This window comes from Denticeps clupeoides, chromosome 20 (assembly GCF_900700375.1).
Source record: "Denticeps clupeoides chromosome 20, fDenClu1.1, whole genome shotgun sequence".
NCBI classification, from domain to species: Eukaryota; Metazoa; Chordata; class Actinopteri; order Clupeiformes; family Denticipitidae; genus Denticeps; species Denticeps clupeoides.
Window position 1 is genome coordinate 18,079,680 of NC_041726.1, and position 23,124 is coordinate 18,102,803.

A 23,124-nucleotide genomic window follows, 5' to 3' on the forward strand; every position below is an offset into this window, starting at 1 on the left:
CCATCTTTGGAATCTGAATGTGCATCACATAATTTTTTTTTTTTTTATTCCATTTTACCTTTATTTTCCACGAAATTCTCATTCAAATCAAACTTCATCATATGTCATCTTATATTTGTCGAATTGTGTCCAATTTTAGGTCTTTCTGCAGATTCTTCCATGTCAATCGTGTATAATGACAAAATGCAGTTTTCTCCAGAGCCATAAAAACCCAGGAAACATTAAAAATCCGCCACCTAGAGGAGCATAGCTGGTGCCTAGTAGAGCTCTGACACAGTAGATTCTGCAGATTCTGCAGACTCTGCAAAGTGAAGGAGGATGCGTGCAAATAAAAAACATTCAATAACTGGCACCAATTTTAATAATCTTGGCACTGGTTTATTTTGCATTCAGCTCTTCAAGATATTTGTATATCAATCTACACCGATTTGTAAATATATCTGTACAGTCAGGTATTTGGCAGCCACCGATTGTGCAAGTTGTCCCACTTAAAAAGATGAGAGAGGTCTGTAATTCTGTGTGACAGTCCAGGAAATCACATGTATGAATTTATTTGTTTAATGATGCAGAGGATCAAGTATTTAGCACCTACAAACAAGCATGAATTCTATCCCTTGCAGAGCTGTTACTTCTTCTTTAAGAATCTCTTCTATTCGTCACTTTTTACCTGTATTAATGTCACCGGTCATCTCCCTCGACCTGGTGCTCCATGCCAGATCTGACCTTGTGGGAAACAGCCCCGAGCTACACGGTGGGAACTGGTCCTGACATGAACATTAGAGCAGAAGACATTGTTCAGATGTGAGAGGAGATAATTAATAAAATTGACAAATTATTACTTGCAATATTGAATCAATATCAGATCAGGTTAACAAAGAGCAGTATTGTAGTTTCACAGTACACTAGTAGTAAATACTAATGTAGAACTCATAGGGGCAGTGGTGGCCTAGCGGTTAAGGAAGTGGCCCCGTAATCAGAATCCCCATCCACCAAGGTGCAGCTAAGCAAAGCACCGTCCCCACACACTGCTCCCCGGGGGCCTGTCATGGCTGCCCAATGTTCTAGTGTGCACTGTATGCTGTTCTGCAGTGTATCACAATGACAATCACTTTCACTTTTCACTTCATAGCAGAGCATCTTCACCATTAATCCTGGCTCTAAATCAGTGTGTGTGAGTGTGTCGGATAAATAACTGGATCAGGATTCTCCTAGTCGGTTTTGGGTGATGGGGCTGCTGTATTCACTGCATCTGCCTAATCCAGAATCTAATCCACACCAAGGTCAGATTTTGTACACTTAGCCCAACTTCACACACAGACACACACTCATCCACAGGCTTTTAGTGACTGGGCGGGGAAATTATAGGTCGATATATATGGAGAATCACTAAATGGGACAGGAGACGGGGGATTATGCCTTTTAAAATAATCTCCCTCACACACATACTCCATTGTTACATGTATTCATGTAATTTGTGTATTTACTGTTGTGTCAATCTCAATTTGTAATCCCCAGTGACAGTTTAGACGGAGCGTTTTTGCGGGTCCATACGGTTGTATGTTGGTGTATATTTGTGTAGCTAATATTTATCATGTTTACTCTGTTGTGTGTACTGAAAAGATGTGGATGCTTGGCTCTTTTTCCTTCTTTCCTACAGTGAGGAAGTGCATGGGTTTGTGTGTAGTTTTTGTGTGTATCTGGTGTTTTGGGTTGCTAATGTTCTGCTATATTTAGAAGAAACACCTGAAGGAGGAACGTCACACCCATCCTCTCATCTCTTCCTTTCCCGTGTCTCTCCCTCTCACTGTCCTGGGGGGGTAACTGAGCAGTGAGGGGGCGGAGCTATGAGGGCAAAGGTGTTGGCTTAACCCTGGCCCCTCCCCTGATTTGTCAAGTCCCAAAGAGACTCAGAGTGTAACGCACAGACACACCCACTGACACACAAACAGCAGAGCAAGCACGCACCGTGGTGAGTAGATTTTCATACACACAGCTTTTCTCTAGCGGTTTTTGCACGTGATGTGATAAAGAAGGAAATCTGGTTTTTCTGTGTGTGTGTGTGTGTGTGTGTGTGTGTGTGTGTGTGTGTGTGTGTGTGTGTGTGTGTGTGTGTGTGTGTGTGTGTGAGATACAGTATTCATATGCAGGTGGTTGTTCACTAGTGTGGCTGGTGTTGCAGTGCTGCATGTAGTGCAACTGGATTTTGTGTCCAGGAATCCATACAGAGTGTTTGTGATAGAAAAGTGTGTGTGTGTGTGTGTGTGTGTGTGTGTGTGTGTGTGTGTGTGTGTGTATATACACGTTACCTGGCTCATGCTAGGCTAACTCCGCTAGGACGCCAGCTCTACATCGAGCACATAAGGAGGATGGCTAATCTTCAAAATAGGCTTAGCAATTAGCATCAGGAGTGAGGGAGCGAGTCACCACACCATTATTTATAACACCACAAACCAATAGTCACTTTTAATGCTAGATTTGAGGATCCTTTTTCCTTTTTAGCCTTGTTAGATTTGCATCATTGACTTGACGTCATTGACTTTCCATATTCACTCTGTCTGACAGTGGTGCCCTGTAGCCTGCGGGTCTCTAACACTCAGTTTATAAAAAAGTAGGTCAGAGCTTGCAACCATAGGCAGGAGTGTGTGTGTGTGCATGTGTGCGTGTTGTATGTTGCTCTATAAAGCTGTAGGTACATATGAGCCGATTTGTGTGATCCAAAGATTTATCCTGGTCTTAGCCTCTGGTTAAGACACATACCGCTCTCACACACACGCACAATATCTTCACAGTCATGTCGGAAGTAGGCTGTAACACACACACACACACACTGCAGAGTGATGGCTCTGGTCCTTTTGTGTCCTGCAGCATTTATTGTGTAAAAGAGTTGTTATATATGTTATATATGCAGCTGACTGATTCACGTACGTTTATGCTTTTTGTTATTGTACATTTTTTTAAAGTCTGTGGCCATGGACAGATGGATCATTTCTGCAGAAAGCATCTAAATGAGCCAGTGTGCAGAGAACTCTCAGAAAGGCTCAATTCACAACCATCAAACATCGACAGACCTAAGCCTGTTTTTCTTTTGTGGGTGTGCATGCTGTGAAGTGCTATTAACTTTAATTTAGTTTAATTTGAGATCTGTAGTGGCAAGCTTTTTTTTATTAATTATCCATACTTCTCGCTCTCTCGCGCCCACTTGCTTTCACTTTCTGGCTGTCCCTCACTTTCTGAGAACCCTTAAGAAGCCGTGTTCATGGTAAAAGCGCAGGACCCATTTAGCGCAAGCTGCCGGGTTGTGGAAGCAGACTGAAGATAATTACCTCCTCAGAATAAGACGGATTATCACTGGCTCCCACTATTGTGTGTGTGTGTGTGTGTGTGTGTGTGTGTAAGTGCGTGCAGAGGTGAAAGTACCCACTGGTTTAAAATAATAATGAAGCAATTTTCAGTAAAAGTGGCTTACAACAATGTTACATCTATTTTACAAGTCCTTACAAAAGTCATAAAAGGTCATTATTTAGGTCTAAAGGTCGGGGGTTTCATTAAAAGTGCACGTATACGATTAAAAGATCAAAATTAAGTATGCCAAGAAAATATGTGCACGTAATATATGCTTTATAAATCGCTCTCTACCTGGGACTGTTTGCATGAATATTTGCATTTTTCTAAAACTGAATTAGATGTGCTTGTGAGTGAAGTGGATAGTTTGGTGGTCACAGTAGAGGGGTGGCATACAAAACCAAAAACAATTGGACCCGAACCTGACTTGACAAGTATAGGCTACGAGTGCTAGACTTAAGATGGACATACACTGTGTGACTTTGCCTGGTTATTTCGCGTCATAGGGTAAATACCCAGCTAAAAACTGTACGAATAAATCGCAATGTGGAAAAAACGATTTATGTGCGCACACTGTATGGCCTAACAGGTAAGGAAACAGCCACTGAGGTACCACTAAGCAAAGCACCGTCCCCACATACTGCTCCCTGGGCGCCTGTCATGGCTGCCCACTGCTCACTAGGGGTAATGGGTTAAAAGCAAAGGACACATTTCGTTGTGTCACTGTGTGCTGTGCTGCAGTGTTTCACAATGATAATCACTTCACTTTACACAAACACATCGGAGGCATAAGTAGAAGAAGAACCCACATCAGCAGTGACGTTGAACAAAATTGCAGTGTATGCCCTGTTTAAGAGGGAAGAGCAAAATGAACCGGCTTACAATAAGAAGCAAATCTCTGTCTTAAAAATCTTAGCAACTTGTGAGATAATTAAAAACTAATAAATAAATATAACTACATTTGTACAGTAAATGGGTACAATTTTTTCTCACAGTACCAGTTTGATCCCACAAGCAGCACTGTCAGCCTGTCTGCTGCATAGAGCCGTCCCCCAGACCCAAATGAAAGTTTCCACTCCAGCAGCTCACAATGGGAAAGTTAATGCTGTGAGATGCATCCTTTCGTCAAGTATGCTAACCCTTTTTAATTTTGTTCATACTGGCATCAGTGAGAATTGATATAGGCCATCCAATTAAGAGAATGTTATATTTTAGTTATAATCTGATGAGGAATATATATATTTAGGAATGGAGGATTGTCACCTTATCATGGTCAGGGGGTTTGTGTGACCCTAAACTGAACATGACAAAGTCCAATCCATTTAAACAACATTTCCCCCTTCACATTTCTTTCTGCCCCCTCATAAATGCCTGTCTGGAACTGACTGAACAAGCTGAAGATTCCATATGCTTCCAGTCCAGGTTTTTTTTCTCTATTTCACAGCGTATGTGTAGCAAGAGCCGTACGCATCTTTTAGGTCCCGTTTGGTGCACACGCAATTATTATAAACGAGACCCCAGTGTTTGTGTTATTTTTAGCCCATCATACCAGGTTACTCAGATCTCCACAGGAGTCAGGATGCACCCTTACTTCCTCCTCTGCCCCACTGTGTCACCATGGTGATTGCTGTTCTAATCCTTTAAGGTTTCTCAGTGGGGGGACAGGAGATTGGCATGTGCCCATCAGATGTGAGTCTGCTGCACTGATCCGCCGTTGATCCAACATACCCATCTTGATTTGAAAAGAATAAAACCCTTTAGAGCTCTGGCTGGTTCAGAAACAAAAGGGGGTCAAATCTGACAATAATCGTCAAATCCCCATAACCACGTCCCATCAGATCAGGAACAGACACTGGGTGCTGTACTAACAACACACAGATGTTAGCTGTGTTCTGCCAGCACTGATGCAGCAGAATTCCACAGAAATGCCTGTGAAGGCTTGTGTAGCTTCAAATCAATTTCATTCGGCATGACAGACAGGAAACACAAGACGCACGTTCTTCACGGAGACAGGGGTTCTACTAATAACATCAGCACGGCATACTGGACAACATACAGCGACTGGCATAGAGACATACACTGACCTGACAAGGACTAGATATAAATGGACTAATTATATACAGACAACATCAGGGGAACAGGCAAACAACATCAACACTACAAAACCCTGGATCCGGAGTCCCCTCCAACTGGTTTCAGGTTTCATAAAATGCTGCTCAATATATAGATATTTTCTCATGAATATGTGCAGCGCTATCATTATGTTGAGGGAGTATATTACTATTGTTCTAAAGCAGCTGGTTTTATGACATTGTGACCATAATTAATGGAAAAAGGGGAATATACTAAAAAGGTGAAATAAAGACATATTCGTATTTGAATGACATATAACTGATATATAAATGGGATATATTAACACGAATTCCATCAAGTTATAAGTCTAATTTTGGGGTTTCCTCCCAAATGTTCACCATGAGTAAAAGCTTCAGGCAAGCTGTGTGTGGACGTTATTTTATAATTGCCTTCACATACTCATTCATGTTAATACATCAAATAATAAATAAATTACAAATATATAAAAACATTTATTGAACAATGAATGGTGACAAGTTTCACAATATGGTCTAAGGTTTTACAACCCCTCTTTCACGTCCATGCGGGCATGACGCGGCGGGTGAACGGAGAGGAGGACGAAGAGTGACGAGAAGACGTGGGATGAAGGACGCTTTCACCTGACATCACGAAACCGGGGTTTAATTGTGAATCACAAGACAGGGGAGACATCCAAGACGTAGGCACTGGTGAACACGGAACAGAACTTCAAAGACCTGACAGCGGACCGAAACGAACAGGGCAGCTTTATACAATTAAACACAGGTGAAAACGATTAGGGAACATTACACAGGACAACAATTAAACTCCGGTCCGGATCCTGGACCGGAGTAACCCCCATTTCGGACCGGATCCTGACACCCTCACCCTTATAAAATTCCAAATTAAGTCCTTGGCTTTACCCCTGAATATCCTACATGTCTATGGCTGACTGCTTTAAAAATGACAAATCACAAAAACCATGTGCACAGTGACGGTGTTCACCAGACCTACTTTTTGCAGTGAACAACACTTTATATTGTGAGGGAATACGTACAAATAATCTTGATCAGTTGTTGATCATTTCTAACATGGAATAGAGCTTGTTCTAGTGAGTTCTGTGTCTGTATATGCATGTTGAATACACACCTGGGACTCATGCAGTATGTTTAATGATGGAAGATGCTGCTTGTGGTTTAAATATAGATCATGCATGAATCACAGTCTGAAACTGTGACTCACCTGGCAGATGTCTGCAGAAGATGCCATGGTTTGTGTGTGTGTGTGTGGGTGTATGTGTGTGTCAAAGCATTATTATGCCACTATCACACTCTGAGGTGTTTTCTGGGATGTATGTGGCATGTATATGGCCCTTTTTTATCAGTTTGTGATTGAGAGTGGAGTCCATATGTCAGGGTTGTCGGGGCAACACTGGGGTCAGTGTGTCTGTAAATCATGACTTCCTATGCAATAACTAGTTTTTGTGCATGTTATGTCCATGTGCCTGGAAGTGATTTTCCTGACTGACCTCATATAAAAATGGAATGCACAGTCACACCCATACACACACACACATAAATCAATTTAGAGCCTGCAATATCTATGGGACTCAAGAACACAGTGAAGAGATGGAAACACCACCCATGAATGCTGTAGATTGCATGACTATTATCATGTAAGACCGGGTTTACATGATGTCTGTATTCTGCAGTTCATTTTGTCATTTTGTTTAACAATAGGGGAATTTAGCCAAGTGTGTGTGTGTGCGTGTGTGGCATGAGCACCTGTGTATGCAGTGTGTGTGCGTGTGTGTGCGTGTGTTTATGCTAGATGTGCAGAGTTAATTGAGCGTTAATTTGCACTGATTTAGCAGCAGAGTTGCACTCTGCACAGAACCCTCCCCCACGTACAGAGGGAAAATATGATCCATTTTGCTGTCCAAAATGGTCCTCTTTACCCAGTGACAGATTCCTAACACTGTCATTATCATGGTTGTTGTAAGGTTTTTGTGTTTAGTATAACCAAATTTGACAATTTTATTGTAAGTAAGGAAAGAGAGGCGAATAAAAATGCAGAAAGAGCTGCATTGAAAGCAGCAAGACAAGAAAAGACATGAAACAGATGTGAATGTTTGAAACTGGAGGTTGTAATGGCTGAAAATTGTGGCTCCTTTGAAAATGGCACGTGAGCTTATAATGACTCCAGCTCTCATTTACACAGCTCATGATCTTATTCTATTCTATGAGCAAGTGAGAACATACAGTATGTACAGTACAGGCCAAAAGTTTGGACACACCTTCTCATTCAACATGTTTTCTTTATTTTCATAACCATTTACACTGATAGATTCTCACTGAAGGCATCAAAACTACAAATGAACAGGATGGTGGGTGGGTGAGTAAATGGTGTACTCACCCACCGCATTGCTTCATCTCACGATTTGGTACCACGTCCACTGACATTCGCTCTTTCATCGTGTCACATCACAGCCCCATGACTATAGTTCATGGGCTGAGGTGGCTCGAGCATCTCGCACAACTGTCTGCATCTTCATGGGGTCATGCAGGGATGGGTGGTGAAACTGGTTTAATTGTTCCTTTCCATGCCACTTCGCTGTCATACACTCAGACCTCACCAAGTGGTGGTTTCTCATTTTCTCAGCCTTGTGGTATGGAATGGCGTACATGATTCCACATTCATTTGTCCTCACCATTTTGGTTCCCGTCTTCCTCTTCTTTGGTAGGTACTCCAATATATATCTTTAGCTGGTTTTTGGGTTCTTCATCATGAAAGTTCAGCTTGGGCCATCACCTCTACCTTCCCCATGTTGCTGTCTGTCTGCTGGTTTGTCTTTCCAGTAGTCACCAAATTTATTCTGGTTATCAACCAGACTGTTCCTGGTAGTCACTTATAAAACTAGACTGAAATGTTGCAAGATTCTATGGATGCACTGGGATGCATCATTAGCGGTGTATCCAGGGTAAACTGGGTGTTTCGTATACTCTGAGCCAGGAGACCCAGCCAGACTGTCCCATAAGGCCATGGATCACTCCTCTTAGTCCATGGCCACCTGGACATTCTCTGCTGCCTCTGTTGCAGTTCAGAGTGTCTCACTCATCTGAACATCTGCAGATATACACAGAAGTTAAAACCTAGCAGGTAAACTGTGCTATCACCACAGTAATACTGGGGTATTGATGCAACCCCACAAATGTAAAAGTCGTCAAAGGTGCAAATTAGGCGATGATGCAACTTTTGGATGCTAATTGACCTGTCCATGACATTCATAACTTTTTTCTCTCTTTCTTCCTCTGTGCCATTCCCTCACCAAAATCCAAAAGGGAGACTGATGAAGATTACTGGGACTCTGAGGCCTGTCAGACACTCCCATCTACAACTCTCCACACCAAATGCCTCTGCAACCAGATCTCCACTTTTGCTGTACTAGCACAGAAAGCTAAGGATCAGGTATGTTTTATTTTCTTCTACTCCTTTCTCCTCCTCTTCATCCTAGACTAATATATAAATGTCACTCGCTATATTTTTGTACCACTGATTTGACACTAATCGGCCCTGTCACTTTACTCACTGAATTTACACTGTGGCTGAAACGTTGTAGGCAGGCTGTCAGTGTCCTCTAGTTTCACTTAGACTGACTGACGCTGCTTGTACAATCTCGTGGTAATAGCAGAGTTTTCCTGTTCAGCACAGCCTACCAGTCAACAGTAACATCAACAACCATTCGCTCCCCTGGCTGCGATGGTGTGTCCCGAGCCAGCTTCCTGCACTCACGCTGTTGGATAAGGCAGAAATCAGGCTGTCTACTTTGTTAATGAGCATCTGGGCTAAGCTCCACCATGTGGCAGTAAACACAGGGGATGTTATTTGGTAATTATTTAGCTGTCAGGGGCTTTTGAACCGCTGGCGTGCTGGGGTCAGGACAGAGTTTAATGCGGCTGGACAGAAAAAAACAAAAATCCTGCTGGGAGTCTGGGGAGGGACAGTATTACTTTAATAATAATGATTTATTACGTTTTCACCTTTTTGTAATTGGGAGCCGTCTGGACCAAAGCATAGTGATTTAATCAGTAAATGATCCATTAAAGGGTGGAAAAATGTATGTCTTGATCCAAATGTGATCCAGTTGATCCTGTGCCCTTCTGTGTCTTCAGTCTACTATGGTTAGAATATTATCCCACTGTCACGACTACGGACTTACGGGGGAAGGAAGCGCAGAGGTCTGACATACTGGGAAGGGGTTTTATTTATAAACAAACAATAAAGAAATACAAATAAACAATGGCGCGGTGGCCGAAAACAATTTAACTTAAATTACGAACATAAACTAACCCGTAGGCGTGTGGCGATTGCCAGAACTCAAAACACATAAAACTAAACCAGGTCAAGTTCGTGCAGAGAGTTCACGAAAATGCCAGCGACCCCAAATGGGCGGAAACTTCCGGCATTTATGGGGCGTCAGGATTGGGTTCCGGTGTGGAGCCCAGCTGCAGGCAATCCTGACAGAGCCCCCCCTCCAAGGGCTACGTCCTCGGAGCCCCAACAGTACCATCAGTGGAGGCGGCGGGGCGGACGGCGGCAACCACAGGGCTCCTGCCCTGCTGTATCCTCCCCTTGGAGGACCCGGTCCCTCGGGCTGGCTCCCCGGCGTGGTCAGGCGTGGCGGCCCCGGTCCCTCGGGCTGGCTCCCCGGCGTGGTCAGGCGTGGCGGCCCCGGTGCCTCGGGCTGGCTCCCCGGCGTGGTCAGGCGTGGCGGCCCCGTGCCTCGGGCTGGCTCCCCGGCGTGGTCAGGCGTGGCGGCCCCGGTGCCCTCGGGCTGGCTCCCCGGCGTGGTCAGGCGTGGCGGCCCCGGTGCCTCGGGCTGGCTCCCCGGCGTGGGTCCCGCTTGGCGGCCCCGGACCCTCGGCCTGGCTCCCCGGCGTGGTCCCGCTTGGCGGCCCCGGACCCTCGGCCTGGCTCCCCGGCGTGGTCCCGCTTGGCGGCCCCGGACCCTCGGCCTGGCTCCCCGGCGTGGTCCCGCTTGGCGGCCCCGGACCCTCGGCCTGGCTCCCCGGCGTGGTCCCGCTTGGCGGCCCCGGACCCTCGGCCTGGCTCCCCGGCGTGGTCCCGCTTGGCGGCCCCGGACCCTCGGCCTGGCTCCCCGGCGTGGTCCCGCTTGGCGGCCCCGGACCCTCGGCCTGGCTCTCCGGCGTGGTCCCGCTTGGCGGCCCCGGACCCTCGGCCTGGCTCCCCGGCGTGGTCCCGCTTGGCGTGCCCCGGACCCTCGGCCTGGCTCCCCGGCGTGGTCCCGCATGGCGGCCCCGGACCCTCGGCCTGGCTCCCCGGCGTGGTCCCGCATGGCGGCCCCGGACCCTCGGCCTGGCTCCCCGGCGTGGTCCCGCATGGCGGCCCCGGACTCCCGTACCTGCACACAATAATCAGGGCCAATCCATCTGGGTACGTGTGGGCCCTGTCTCCACATGTCCCCTCTGACACGTCTTGTGTCACCCCCTGCACCGCGCAGGGAGATTGTCCCAGAGCCTCCGGCGACTGTTCCAGGCACCCCAGGCTGGTGCCTTCTGGACTATGCAGCCCCTCTCGCTGCACGGCCCTGGTGCCAAGGGGGGGGCATTGCCAGACCATCCGGCTAGCCCCTTCTGCGTCCGTTGGGACAAGCAGGCCCTCTTCCTGTCTGTCCCAGCTGGGTCCTCATGCCTACCCGGGGGCTCTATGGCGCTCCACCCCTCTGGAGGCAGACGCAGGCCCATGCCTGGCCCGCCCTCCTCACTGGCTACCGGAGGACCCAGCTCCATCGCTTCCCCACCTCCCCTCCCCTCAGGAGGAGTCCCCAACCCGAACTGCACCCCCCCCAAAAAATTCTTTGGGGGAGCACCCCCCCCGGCTGGACTTAGGGGTACCTTGGGGCTCGTCCACCTCGCCTTGGACCGGTGCAGTCAGGTTGGGAACTCCCTCCCTGGGGTTCGGCTCTGCTGCTGGGTCACCATCTGGTGGACACAAAGAGGGGAAGTGGGGGCGACATACGGACACATATGCCACGCACACACACACAGACAGAGACAGACAGAAGAGAGGGTCGTCTAGTTCCCTCTCTGAGCACTCCGGGACCTCCTCAGGGGGCACAGCCAGGATCTCGGGAGGCGCGACCTTCTCGTCGCCCGCCAGTGCTTGGTCTTCTTGCCCCGGATCCTGACTGGCGCTGGATGTGGTGGAGGGGCAGAGTTCGATCCCTGGCTCAGGCTCTGGCCGATCAAACTCCGCCCTCAGTCTCTGCTGGAAGTCCCGAAAACTCCTGTCGGTCTCTCCCTGCTGCCAGGCAGCGTCGCTGGAGATGGTGGTGGGCGTGTGGCGTGGGGGGTGGTGGACGTCTTCTCCAGCATGCGGGGGCGCTGGTGATGCGCTGCCGTTCAGCTGGGGAACGTCCGAGCAGAGGGAAGGCGGGTCGGCGACTGGAACTGGGAGGGCATCTTCCCTGTGAGGCAGTTCCGACAGTGCAGTTGCTGGTTGGCGACCTCCTGTCGCCCTGTTCCACCAGCTTACGCCCGCATCGCTGTCCTCCTCCTCACTGTTGTCGCACCTCTGGGACTGACGTGGGTTTCCACGGACCTCGCAACGGACGGGCACGATGGGCGGAGCCATCCCGGCACCGACTGCCCAATCGGCGTCATCCTCGTGTTGGTCCGTGTCGACCTCATACCCTCGGAAGTCACGTGGATCTTGACGGATGTCGCGACAATCTCGGACGCGCGCGCTGGGTGGAGCCATCCCGGCCCCGACTGCCCAACGAAAATCCACGTCATTGTCGCTTTCGTCATCCGTGTCCTCCCACCTGTGACTCCGAGGGTCGTCCACCCTGCGGACATCCTGGACCCAGGGTGCGATCAACTCCCAGGGGCAGTACTCTGGCCATTCGGGCTGGAGGCTGCCCACCTCCTCGCTGGAGGAACGCCGCCGTTGTTGCCGCTTCTCACCCCCCTGGAAGTGACGTGGGTCCCCACGGACCTTGCGACGATCGCAGACTGGCGCGATGGGCGGAGCCCAACTCTCGTCTCCCGTGCTCTCGTCGTCGTCCGTGTCATCCCAGTCCACGGGGAGCCTTGCCAGCAGAGCGCAGAGTTCTTGGCTCGACATGCCGAAGATCGTGGGGGTCGCATCTTCTGCGCTCGCTGCCCACGTTACTTCCTCGCTGCTGCCGACGCCAACGTCCTCGCTCCGCCCACTCACCCGCCGACGTTGTCGCTTCCGGGTTTCGCGGAGTTTCCCGGGGATGACGTCATCACTCGGCGCCGCGTACCACGGCTTCTCGGGGAGAAAACGCTCCACCAGAACGGGCGGCGCGTCTCTCCCCTGGCGTCCGCGTTCGCCGCGCCGCGCTGCGTCCTTCGCGGCATTTCTTCTCCTCTGTTTTTTACCTCTGCGCTTTTGGGGGGGTCGCTGGCATTCTGTCACGACTACGGACTTACGGGGGAAGGAAGCGCAGAGGTTTGACATACTGGGAAGGGGTTTTATTTATAAACAAACAATAAAGAAATACAAATAAACAATGGCGCGGTGGCCGAAAACAATTTAACTTAAATTACGAACATAAACTAACCCGTAGGCGTGTGGCGATTGCCAGAACTCAAAACACATAAAACTAAACCAGGTCAAGTTCGTGCAGAGAGTTCACGAAAATGCCAGCGACCCCAAATGGGCGGAAACTTCCGGCATTTATGGGGCGTCAGGATTGGGTTCCGGTGTGGAGCCCAGCTGCAGGCAATCCTGACACCCACATTGGTCGACATCTGTTCTGTTTTTGTTCTTTTATTTATCTTTTTAAATAAATATGATGTCAAGCTTTTGTGCTTTATCTATGATGTGATACAGACATCCACTGTAGATCTACATCTGCATGTTACATGGAATACATCTAGAAGAGCACTCATAGTTAATTAGTGCAAATTCTGGTAAAATGAGATGCATGTGCATGAGATGACTTTGCTATGAAAATGGAGTGTAGTTAACATAAGACAAGCTAGGATTTCATTCTACAAGCTACAGATAATATTTCATATACTATTCCACACTGTTTCTATTTATTACTCTTAAAAGAGGTGGTTTCTTGGACTAGCAGTTCTGTTGCCCGCTCAGTACCTTAGTGCTTCCACCATAGCAGTATTAATATTAATTATGCAAATGAGGTATTATAATAGTTATGGTATGGTTGTGGTTACAGACCCGTTGTGAAATTGTGCTTCTAATGACTACGTACTGGTTTTTATGTCTGCAGCACAGCACACGAAATGTGTCCTCTGCTTTTAACCCGTCACCCTTGGTGAGCAATGGGCAGCTATGACAGGCGCTCGGACTGTGGACGGTGCTTTGCTCATTGGCAGCTCAGTGGCACCTTGGCAGATCGAGATTTGGCAACCTTCTGATTATGTGGCCGCTTCCTTAACTGCCCCAGACTATCCAGTGTTCAGTTCAGTGCTTTTCAGTTCCTAGTGCACAGTTAAGCCTTATCAGGGCTCTTAGTTTGTATACTTGATATTCTATAGAAATCGAACGAGAATTGCTGGTGTCTTCCCATTGTAAGTCGCTTTGGATAAAAGCGTCTGCCAAATAAAGTAAAGTAAAGTAAAGTAAAGTTAAGCACAGTTTAACTCTTCCTCTTCCTGTTTTTAATCAGGCATTTCTGACAAAGACCTTGGTTTTTCCTTTGTGACCTAAAAATCCTAGACCATTGTTTGCTGTCCATCAGAATGGAATAGCTGTTCATATGTATCTCCCCTTTTGAGTTTAGATGTTACATAAGCAGTCCGAATAAACCACACTTTCCACTGAGGGTACAGAACCTTTTTTCTCCTGAGTTTCCACATCATTTCAGTTGTTTTTCCCCCCCAATTTCTTTTAGTGAGAAACAGGCATGAACTTCTATTGGAATTTCAGTCACGTCTTTTTAGAAAAACCACATGCCTCTTTCACAATTCTACCATTTACTTTCATTCAGTGTAGGCTTCTTGTGATTGTATGTACACATTTAATGCATTAATTTGTGGCTTTTAAATGGCAGAATTCAGCATGCAGTCAACTCAGCTGGAGACTTTTTTTCCTTTGTGTCTTTTTTGCCATGGGCAGTTTTCATGCGCAATATGTCTGCAGTGGCCATCAGTTGTCCAGGCTAATGCCTGGACTGTAGCTGCTTATTCTGTTAAACACTTGGTAAAGGGCCAACCTCTCACTATCTTTCTTCCAGCCTCTCATATTCACTCTCTGCTGTCAAGCCCCCAGTGATTGGAGACCCTTTTTTGTCTTTGAGGATGATATTTATTTATTTCTGTTGCTGAAAGCAGCCCATTAAGGTGATTGATATGCACGGCGGGTTCAGGGGTGGCTGGGAAATGGAAAATAGCCTTGAGGACAGAATTGCACCAGCCAGCACCAGCTAGCGCCCCTTTACTGTTAATCCTATCAGGGCTACTCTGAGTTGACTTAATATTAACAATAAACACAAAAATATAATTACAAGATTATCTTCATTAGATATTTTGATAAATATCTAATTAGATAAATCTACTAACATTTAACACAAATTGATTAGGATTGTAATTAATCCAGCAGGCAACATAAATCAAACACTTGTAACTTGTACACTTGTAAACTAGTTTACTATATCCATCACACATTAACAAAGCCCAGAATATAGCATGCAATTTACAGACCCTTGTACTCATTTTAACCTTATCATGAAACTGGCTTTAAACCCAAATAACCAAACATTTACTACTGATTAAATTTAAAAAATAAAGTTCAACATTGCACACTGCAAATGGATTCTGTGTTCTCTGTGTTTGGAGATCTGAGTACTCGCAGTTCACTATCCACAGTTCTATGTGGTTTGTGAAGCACTTAAAAGTCTAACTTCATTCCTTTTCCGATCAGTCTCTACACTACATCTGCATTTAGCGACCTTGCTGACCCCTCCGGCAGCCTGCAATATGGCTCTTCAAGCTCCGCTCCGGATCTTTTTCTTTTTCCGGTGACCTCTCAACTCACTCCCGTGGAGTCAGGACAACACAAGTAACATAAAGGTCCATTCCTGTCTACTCATATTGAACTCCAAACAACATGAGCATTGAACAAAAGAAAAGATTCATTTCATGCCATACTTACTTCCAAAGTGCCTGAGAGGACTTCCAGCATTCCACTTTATGATTGTACATTGTTTATGGTCATAATGTCTTCTATCATTGCACTGAATTACATTTGCTTTTCATCATAGAAGATAAATAGTTTCTCAGTAAGTGCTCAGTAAGTATTTTTATTGACTCAAAGTAGCGCTGGTGCAATTTGCTCATTGAGCAGCATCTATATTTCCTTTTATTCCACCAAAATTGCAAAAGAAGGAAAGTGGAGTTAGGTAAACCCCATACCTACAGCCCTTACTACGGCAATTTATACAGTTGTGCAAAGCTCCTATGGTCCTGTGTTTATCCTGACACTATAAAGAGAGAGTGAAAAGTAAGTAAAGCCAGTGAGAAAATAATAGGGTAGAACAACTGTGTGATGAAGTGCAAAAACACCAGTCTGAAAGAAAAAAAGACAGTCACTTTGTAGGAATGGGACACTGCGACTCATATAGCAAAAGGATGGTATAAAATTCACTGGACGGGTATTTCTGTTTCTAAGAAATAAAAAAGAATAATCAATTCCAGAAGGAAGTGATGTCCACTTGACAAATGCATTTACATTTACATTTACGGCATTTATCAGACGCTCTTATCCAGAGCGACTTACAATCAGTAGTTACAGGGACAGTCACCCTGGAGCAACTTAGGGTTAAGTGTCTTGCTCAGGGACACAATGGTAGTAAGTGGGGTTTGAACCTGTGACTCTGTAGTCTTCTGGTTCATAGGCAAGTGTGTTACCCACTAGGCTACTACCATCCCTATGCAATTTGAGGTCTTCAGTATGGAGGTCTGAAGTCTGCACTATTGCCATTGGTTAATCCATCGATTCAGTAAAAAGGTCTAGATATAAAATATGAATAACTGTGTTTATTTTGAGCTTTTGAATGTAGAATTAGATTATGATCCTGATTCAAGAAAGGTTCCATTCAGAGCATTCTGATTAATTGATTTGATAAGAAAATTTGCATTTAATTTAGTCAAAGGTAGTGTGTGGAAGCCTGTTTTTCACAGATGACTATTTGTTGCACTTTACATAGAACATTTAAGGGCAGTGGTGGCCTAGTGGTTAAGGAAACTACCCCGTAATCAGAAGAGGCAACGCACGGTCCCCACACACTGCTGCCCGGGCAACTTTCATGGCTGCCCACTGCTCACCAAGAGTTATGGTTTAAAAGCAGAGGACACGTTATCTGCTCTGTGTGCTCTGCTGTGTGTCACAAAGACAATCACTTTCACTTCACTAAACTAATGAAAAAATTAGCTTTTTATTTGTCCTTTTGTCACCACTGTTCACTAAATATGACCAGCCTTTGGGCCAAGTTGCTTTCTCCTTCATATATTTGAGAACATTTATCATGATTGTCGTCATGCTCAATATGGAGAACAATCTATTGCCTCTGCAAAATTACAACCAAAAACCCAGAATCAGGTTCTGTAATCTTTTTCTGAACTCATCTGTTTTTGTCCAGCTCATTTTCATAGGCTCCCGTTGTGCCACCAGCACAGGTCCTAAACCTGCATTGTTCTTTTCTACACATCTCAGGAAAAGGCTCAAGGTTGGCTTGAGTGAGAATTCCACATTGTAATAAACTCTATATGTGTGTGTGCCCTCAGAGGGCTGGGTTTGTATTAAATGGGTCATTCTCATCAGATGGAGCTCTGACCTTTCTGCAAAACCCCACCCCCACAACTCAATTTTCCACACTCTCGCTGTCAAATAAATGCTTCCTGTTGCTGCTAGATTTCCATACAAGGCTGATGAGCAGCATGACAGTGTGCTGTTAGAGGAGGGGGTGGGGGCTCATTGTGTATTACAATGACATTTACAGATGGGGAATAAACATAGCCATTAACAGGCAAGTCATTTTCTTCCCATTAAACATGCACTGACGCTTGCTGGATGCCGGTCAGCATCCTAAACCTTCTTCATCTTACTCTCACACACTCAGTCAAACACGCACACACACAATCTTCTCTGCTCACAAAGTTACAAAGACTGTATCAAATGTTTTCTTTTTATTTTCCATAAATTAATAAAAAGCACAACAGTTCTACTGTTCTGTGAAAAATTCCTTGTTTGACAGAGCAAAGATGCCGTAGACATGTAAAAAAAATCCTCAGAGTCCTAAGATGCTTACAGTGGAGATCACATTTGTGATACCCATTGATACCACCCATTTCTAAGGGGTGTAGAGAATGTGGGAGGATTATGGGACATGTTGGGAGGCGGGAATTTAAATAATTCAGAAAGTAGGCTCCTTTTTAATCTGAGTTTATAAAAATATTTGGAGTTTGCCTCTGTAGTTAATTATAAATTAAAACTATTTATTGTATGCCTTTGGAAGTAATTATGCTTCCTTCATTCATTATTTCTACCCAAGATATAAATAACATTTCTTGTTTTAATTGATTTATTTGTGTAAATCTAGAAGATGGAATTGTTCTTATTTTGAAATTTAATTGGATAATTTAACTGCAATACAGCTAACATTATATTTGTGAGGCACATACATAAATAGCAACACAGATTAAAGAGATCATTAATAGGCACAGTAAGTGAAGTTCTATTATAGTGCAGTATAAGCCAGTGGATCTTCCATCCCGTTATTTTAACCGAGATCATCTGTCCACACAGTCAGCCTCACAGCTCTTCGCCGGCCTGATCATTGCTGATCTGTTCACGGATTGCAGGCGTCTTATGAAATGAGACACAGCTTGTCTGACGCCTTCCCGGATGGATGGATTGTTGTATAATGCATATGTTTCACTATTCTCTAAATGAAACATTTGAGCAGTGAACTGATCCACCCTGCATGCTAAGAGCGCTCAGAGGACTAGCTGAAGGACAAAAGACTTTTCTGTGGCTGTTGTATGATCACGTGTCTTCTACTCACCTCCACTGCTGTAATAGTCACCAGTCTAACGCCTCTTTTCACACCTCAAATGAATTTATACTCTTCTTGACCTCAGAAAGAAGGGGACTGGGCAAAAAAGGCAGTTAGTAACAATTCTACACTGATGTCCTACGTAGTAGCACTAGCGCATCAGGAATATTGATCCTATGAACACAAAATAAAAGCAGCAATAAGTCCTTTTGCTGGGTATGCTGATCTTCTGCTCTAGTACTGACTGGCTAATTATCACTTGCCGTTTGGTTTGGAGCATGCTAATCATTTACTTTAGTAACGGCCATGATGTCCTATTGCACTATGCAGAATATTTTTCTTTATTAAAAGTAACCACACCTTACCAACTTTGCTCTTAGGGCCGCTTTGCTGCTCCCCATTTCACCTATTCTGGGTCATATAGCTACATGCTAACCACGCCTGAACATCTGCAACTCTTCAAGGGTTCCAAGGAACTGGGCTAAGGAAACTCTTATCCGGAGGCGATTGGGAAGATGGTTTGTCCCTGGGCCCTACAGTGTCTCAAAGTCCACCAATCTGGCACTTTTTTTGAGGGTCTTGGAAATAACAAGTTTCATGGGAACTGAGTGGAGTTGGGTCAGAAGAATATGTTAGCCCAGTGAGGATGTAAAGAGGGAGGGGGAAGAAGCATGTGTACACAAACATTGGCTTTATCTCAGATGTCTCAGGATGCTTTATACCAGGGAGTCACTCTTCTTAAAGATTAATGTGACTGTCAGTTGCTTTGCTCTTAAGTTTATTCACCTCTTTTTCATTTTCTTGTCACTTTTTCTGTCTTTTTAGTCTGTTGTTCATTGTTTCTCTTGTTCTATGAGTATTGCTCATTGTCATAATGAGTTATAGTACAGATGGAGAAAGGGATGAATCACCACTTGGGAGAGTGAGGAGAAGTAGGTTAAACCTCCTGTTCTCAAAATAGACTTGGTTCCTGATTGCTCAGCCCCAGCACTGCCCCAGGGCCTGGTAGGATAGACAGCTCATGATTCCCCTCTGTTATTTCTGCTGTCTTGCTGCCTTTTCACAGGAAGTGAAACAAGACACACCTGAGTCTCCTCATCATTTGGGCAGATCTCCGCTATTTCAATAAATGTTCACACGTTTAATATGGAAGAAAGTTACTCTTTTACTCAAAATACACCGGTGCAAACCCTACACAGCCCAACTCATTTCTTGGTATATGAACAATTTTTTTTTAAATTTTGTGTCTAAAGTATTTTCCCATGAGTGAGGAAAACCAATCTCTTAGGGTTCCTAAGAACCCCACTTACTACCACTGTGTCCCTGAGCAAGACACTTAACTCTAACTTGTTCCAGGGGGGGACTGTCCCTGTAACTACTGATTGTAAGTCACTCTGGATAAGGGCGTCTGATAAATGCTGTAAATTTAAATGTAATGGTAGAAATTTGTATGGTAGGAACTAGGCATGATGGCTGCTTCACTTTATACCCTGATCCACCCCCTCACTCTGGAACATGGTAAATAAAGCAACGTGACCTTCAGTCCAATCAGTCCATTTTTATGATTAGCCTCAGTAATCAGTGTTTTTCTTAAGGCTACATGACTTACTAGTCCCAAACCCTTGAGGTTCCTTCACTTTGTGCCTGTGGAAATGCTTGTAGTCAGTTCAGCTGTTGATTCCACCAAACATCTTATTCTACCGATATTTCTTCCACGGTTCCCCACTTTCCCTCTAGTCTTTAATTAGACATACCCAGTTCTTAGCCATTTTATTAATCTCCTGTTTTCTTTGATTGGCACTGATTGATGCTTGATATTAATTAGAATTTCCTGAAACTTATTAATATCTCTTCCATGACCACAGAATGTATTTTTCGACATGGTTGTTTAAGAAATGAGACACTGCTCACTGCATCAATTCAGTTAAAATAACTTGCTGGCAGCTGAAACATAACCATTAATGCAGTAATTATCCAATTGGGGGCTCTTACCTATTCGTGGCTTTGTTAATTTTCCACTTTGCCACACACGCATTCACACACACTCCTGAACAAAATTGCAAGACCTTGGAAAATCTCATTGTAGTGAGCAGGTTGAAAAAGCAAAAAGGAAGAAACATGAGGAAGAGACAATCTAGAGAGTAGGTAATTTATTGAAAACTGCATTTAACCTCAAACAGGCTGTTCATCAGCTGGTCAAAAGTTAAATTCAACTTTAAAAATGTAAGAATTTAAGAAAATAATAACTCAAACAATTCATGTAAATATAGAGAATCCATCTTCAGATGTGCTCTCTAGATATCCAGCTCAGTGGATATCATGTTTCCAGCTGAGTACTTTATACTTTTATCATCTTGCTCAGCACATGCTCCATGTTTTGACCATGGTCCTCCACATTTCCCACCTCTTGTAATGTTGGATTAGCGCTGGCAAGCTCAGTATTATTGGCATTTAACTCTTTTGTGTCCCATATCTCTGACTTTTGCTGGGATTGTCACATCAGAAGGGAAATTAATTTATTGTATTGTTGTCATTCTAAGTGATGACGTCACAGGGACCTTTAGTCACTTAATATTTTTACTTTGTCCGCTGCCCCATGGGAAGCCAGAGCTTTAGGAACCTTAATACATTTAAAATATAATTTGTTAGTTTGTTGATGTTGGCCATCTCAGCCAAGTTGATCTCGGAGCGGGGCAGTTTCATTTCTGCAGTTTTATTCCACAAATGAATTTGGATCTTGGAATCGGAGGGTCAAGATTAGGGCGGGCCCAATGTGTTCATGTCATCTACTGCGTTGACGCAAAACACGTGTGCCGATGCGTCCGAACCAAAGCAAAAATGCCAGTGCCGGCGAGCAGAAGTAACGCGAGACAGTCCGAGTGCAAGAAGAGTGGGAACTGTAAAACCCCTAATTCATCTTTTCATGATGCTGTGATAAAATCTCCTGGATCCCAGCTCGGCAACCGGCTCTTTGAGCGTTAGAGTTTTCCATTTTTTAAATAAAAATATTTTTAAAATCTTATTAATATGACCTCTCACATTATTTAGCACCTACTTCACTCTTGCTTGCAATTTATTTTGTAATTTTGAATTTAAGAGCAATAAAATGTATCGGATTATTAAGAAATATCATTCTGATATGTAAACTGATTAGGAAAAATGTATCATTAAATGAATTAGATGCAATGTATTCTAGTCAAGATGACATTAATTTACAGTACAGGCCAAAAGTTTGGACACACCATCTCATTCAATGTGTTTTCTTTGTTTTCATGACCATTTACATTGGTAGATTCTCACTGAATGTTTTCAGTTATTTCACCTTTTTTTGTTAAGTACATAACTCCACATGTGTTCATTCATAGCTTTGATACCTTCAGTTAGAATCTACCAATGTAAATGGTCATGAAAATATAGAAAACACATTGAATGAGAAGGTGTGTCCAAACGTTTGGCCTGTACTGTATAACAATGGGTCACACAGGACAGTTCAAGCCTTCAACCATTGACTGGAATTAAGACGATGAATACTCCAGATTGCAATTTGGAGCATGTCCTTCTCCTAAAAATTATGCAGTTCTCTTGCTTCAAGAATGCTATATATGAAAGTTCTCTAAACAATTGCCATTCCAATACCTTCTTTCCGGTACAGTTATAGAGCATTAAATTTCAAATTGCTATCCTTGTCTTGAATTACCTATCATTCATAATTCAAGAGATTATTAAAGCTTGTAGCTGCAAAATAAGGAGAACTAAAGCTGTACAGTGTGCACTTTATCCATGGTTTGTGAGGGCTATTGCCTGTAAGGGTGGTGAGTGCTGCTGAGTGCCTGATACTGCCCTGACAAACACACACACACACACACACACACACACACACAAAAATTGTATCACACTCGTACATTTGATTGTATTCAGTTTCACAATTGGAGGGTCGAACTACTGTGTAAAGTCTCCTGCACACCTCAAAAATTCCCAATGGGGTTGAGGTTGGTCCTCTGTAGTAGACAATCCATGCTCGTGCACCCTGAACCAGACTATAAACCTGAATGAATCATTGCCATCCGATAGAAAACTGATCACTGATCAATCAGTATTTTTTCAGCATTTATTCCCTCACGATATTGCTGAACTTGATCAACTAAAGCAACCCTGCATCATAATATTACACAGACTGTGTGCTTCCAGTAAAGATGCATCTACAAATTGTGGAACAATTACATAATGATGTAATATCTTCTTCATCAACAGTACATAATATTATCAACATATTTTGAGAATCTGGTGAAATGCTGTGTTTCTGTGTTAAATAAACAAGACAAAATAACAATAGTTGTTGCCGTCGATCTTTCGGGTGGAGGACTGGTGGGGTCCCAGTCTTACTGTCAGAGGCCAGTTTGTGTGGAAGTTTTTGGTAGGTACTGTGTTGGTGTCTATGGACAGGCCCTGCCATAACAAATGTGGATCCCTAGGCAAGATTTTATGTGGTGCCCCCAGAACATAGTGTTTGCTTAAAAAATGAGCCGTGAACTTGGAGATTATTGACCCTTTTGGCTTCCCATAGTGTAGTGGGAAAGGAGGGGGTGTGCCATGGTGGCACGATAGTAAAGTTAGATATCATT

At 44.6% G+C, this 23,124-nt stretch overlaps 1 protein-coding gene across 14 annotated transcripts in view; it reads left to right on the forward strand.

Annotated features, from left to right (window-relative positions):
- adgrb2 (adhesion G protein-coupled receptor B2) overlaps window positions 1–23,124 on the forward strand; it is a 259,112-nt gene that overhangs the window by 169,169 nt on the left and 66,819 nt on the right. For all 14 annotated transcript variants that reach the window (XR_003743370.1, XR_003743369.1, XR_003743371.1 and 11 more), the window contains one exon: window positions 8,775–8,901. Coding sequence is in view for 11 of the 14 variants with exons in the window: in XM_028964746.1 (XP_028820579.1) it covers window positions 8,775–8,901 (127 nt within the window). In the remaining 3 variants the exon portion in view is untranslated. The remainder of the gene's footprint in view (window positions 1–8,774; window positions 8,902–23,124) is intronic.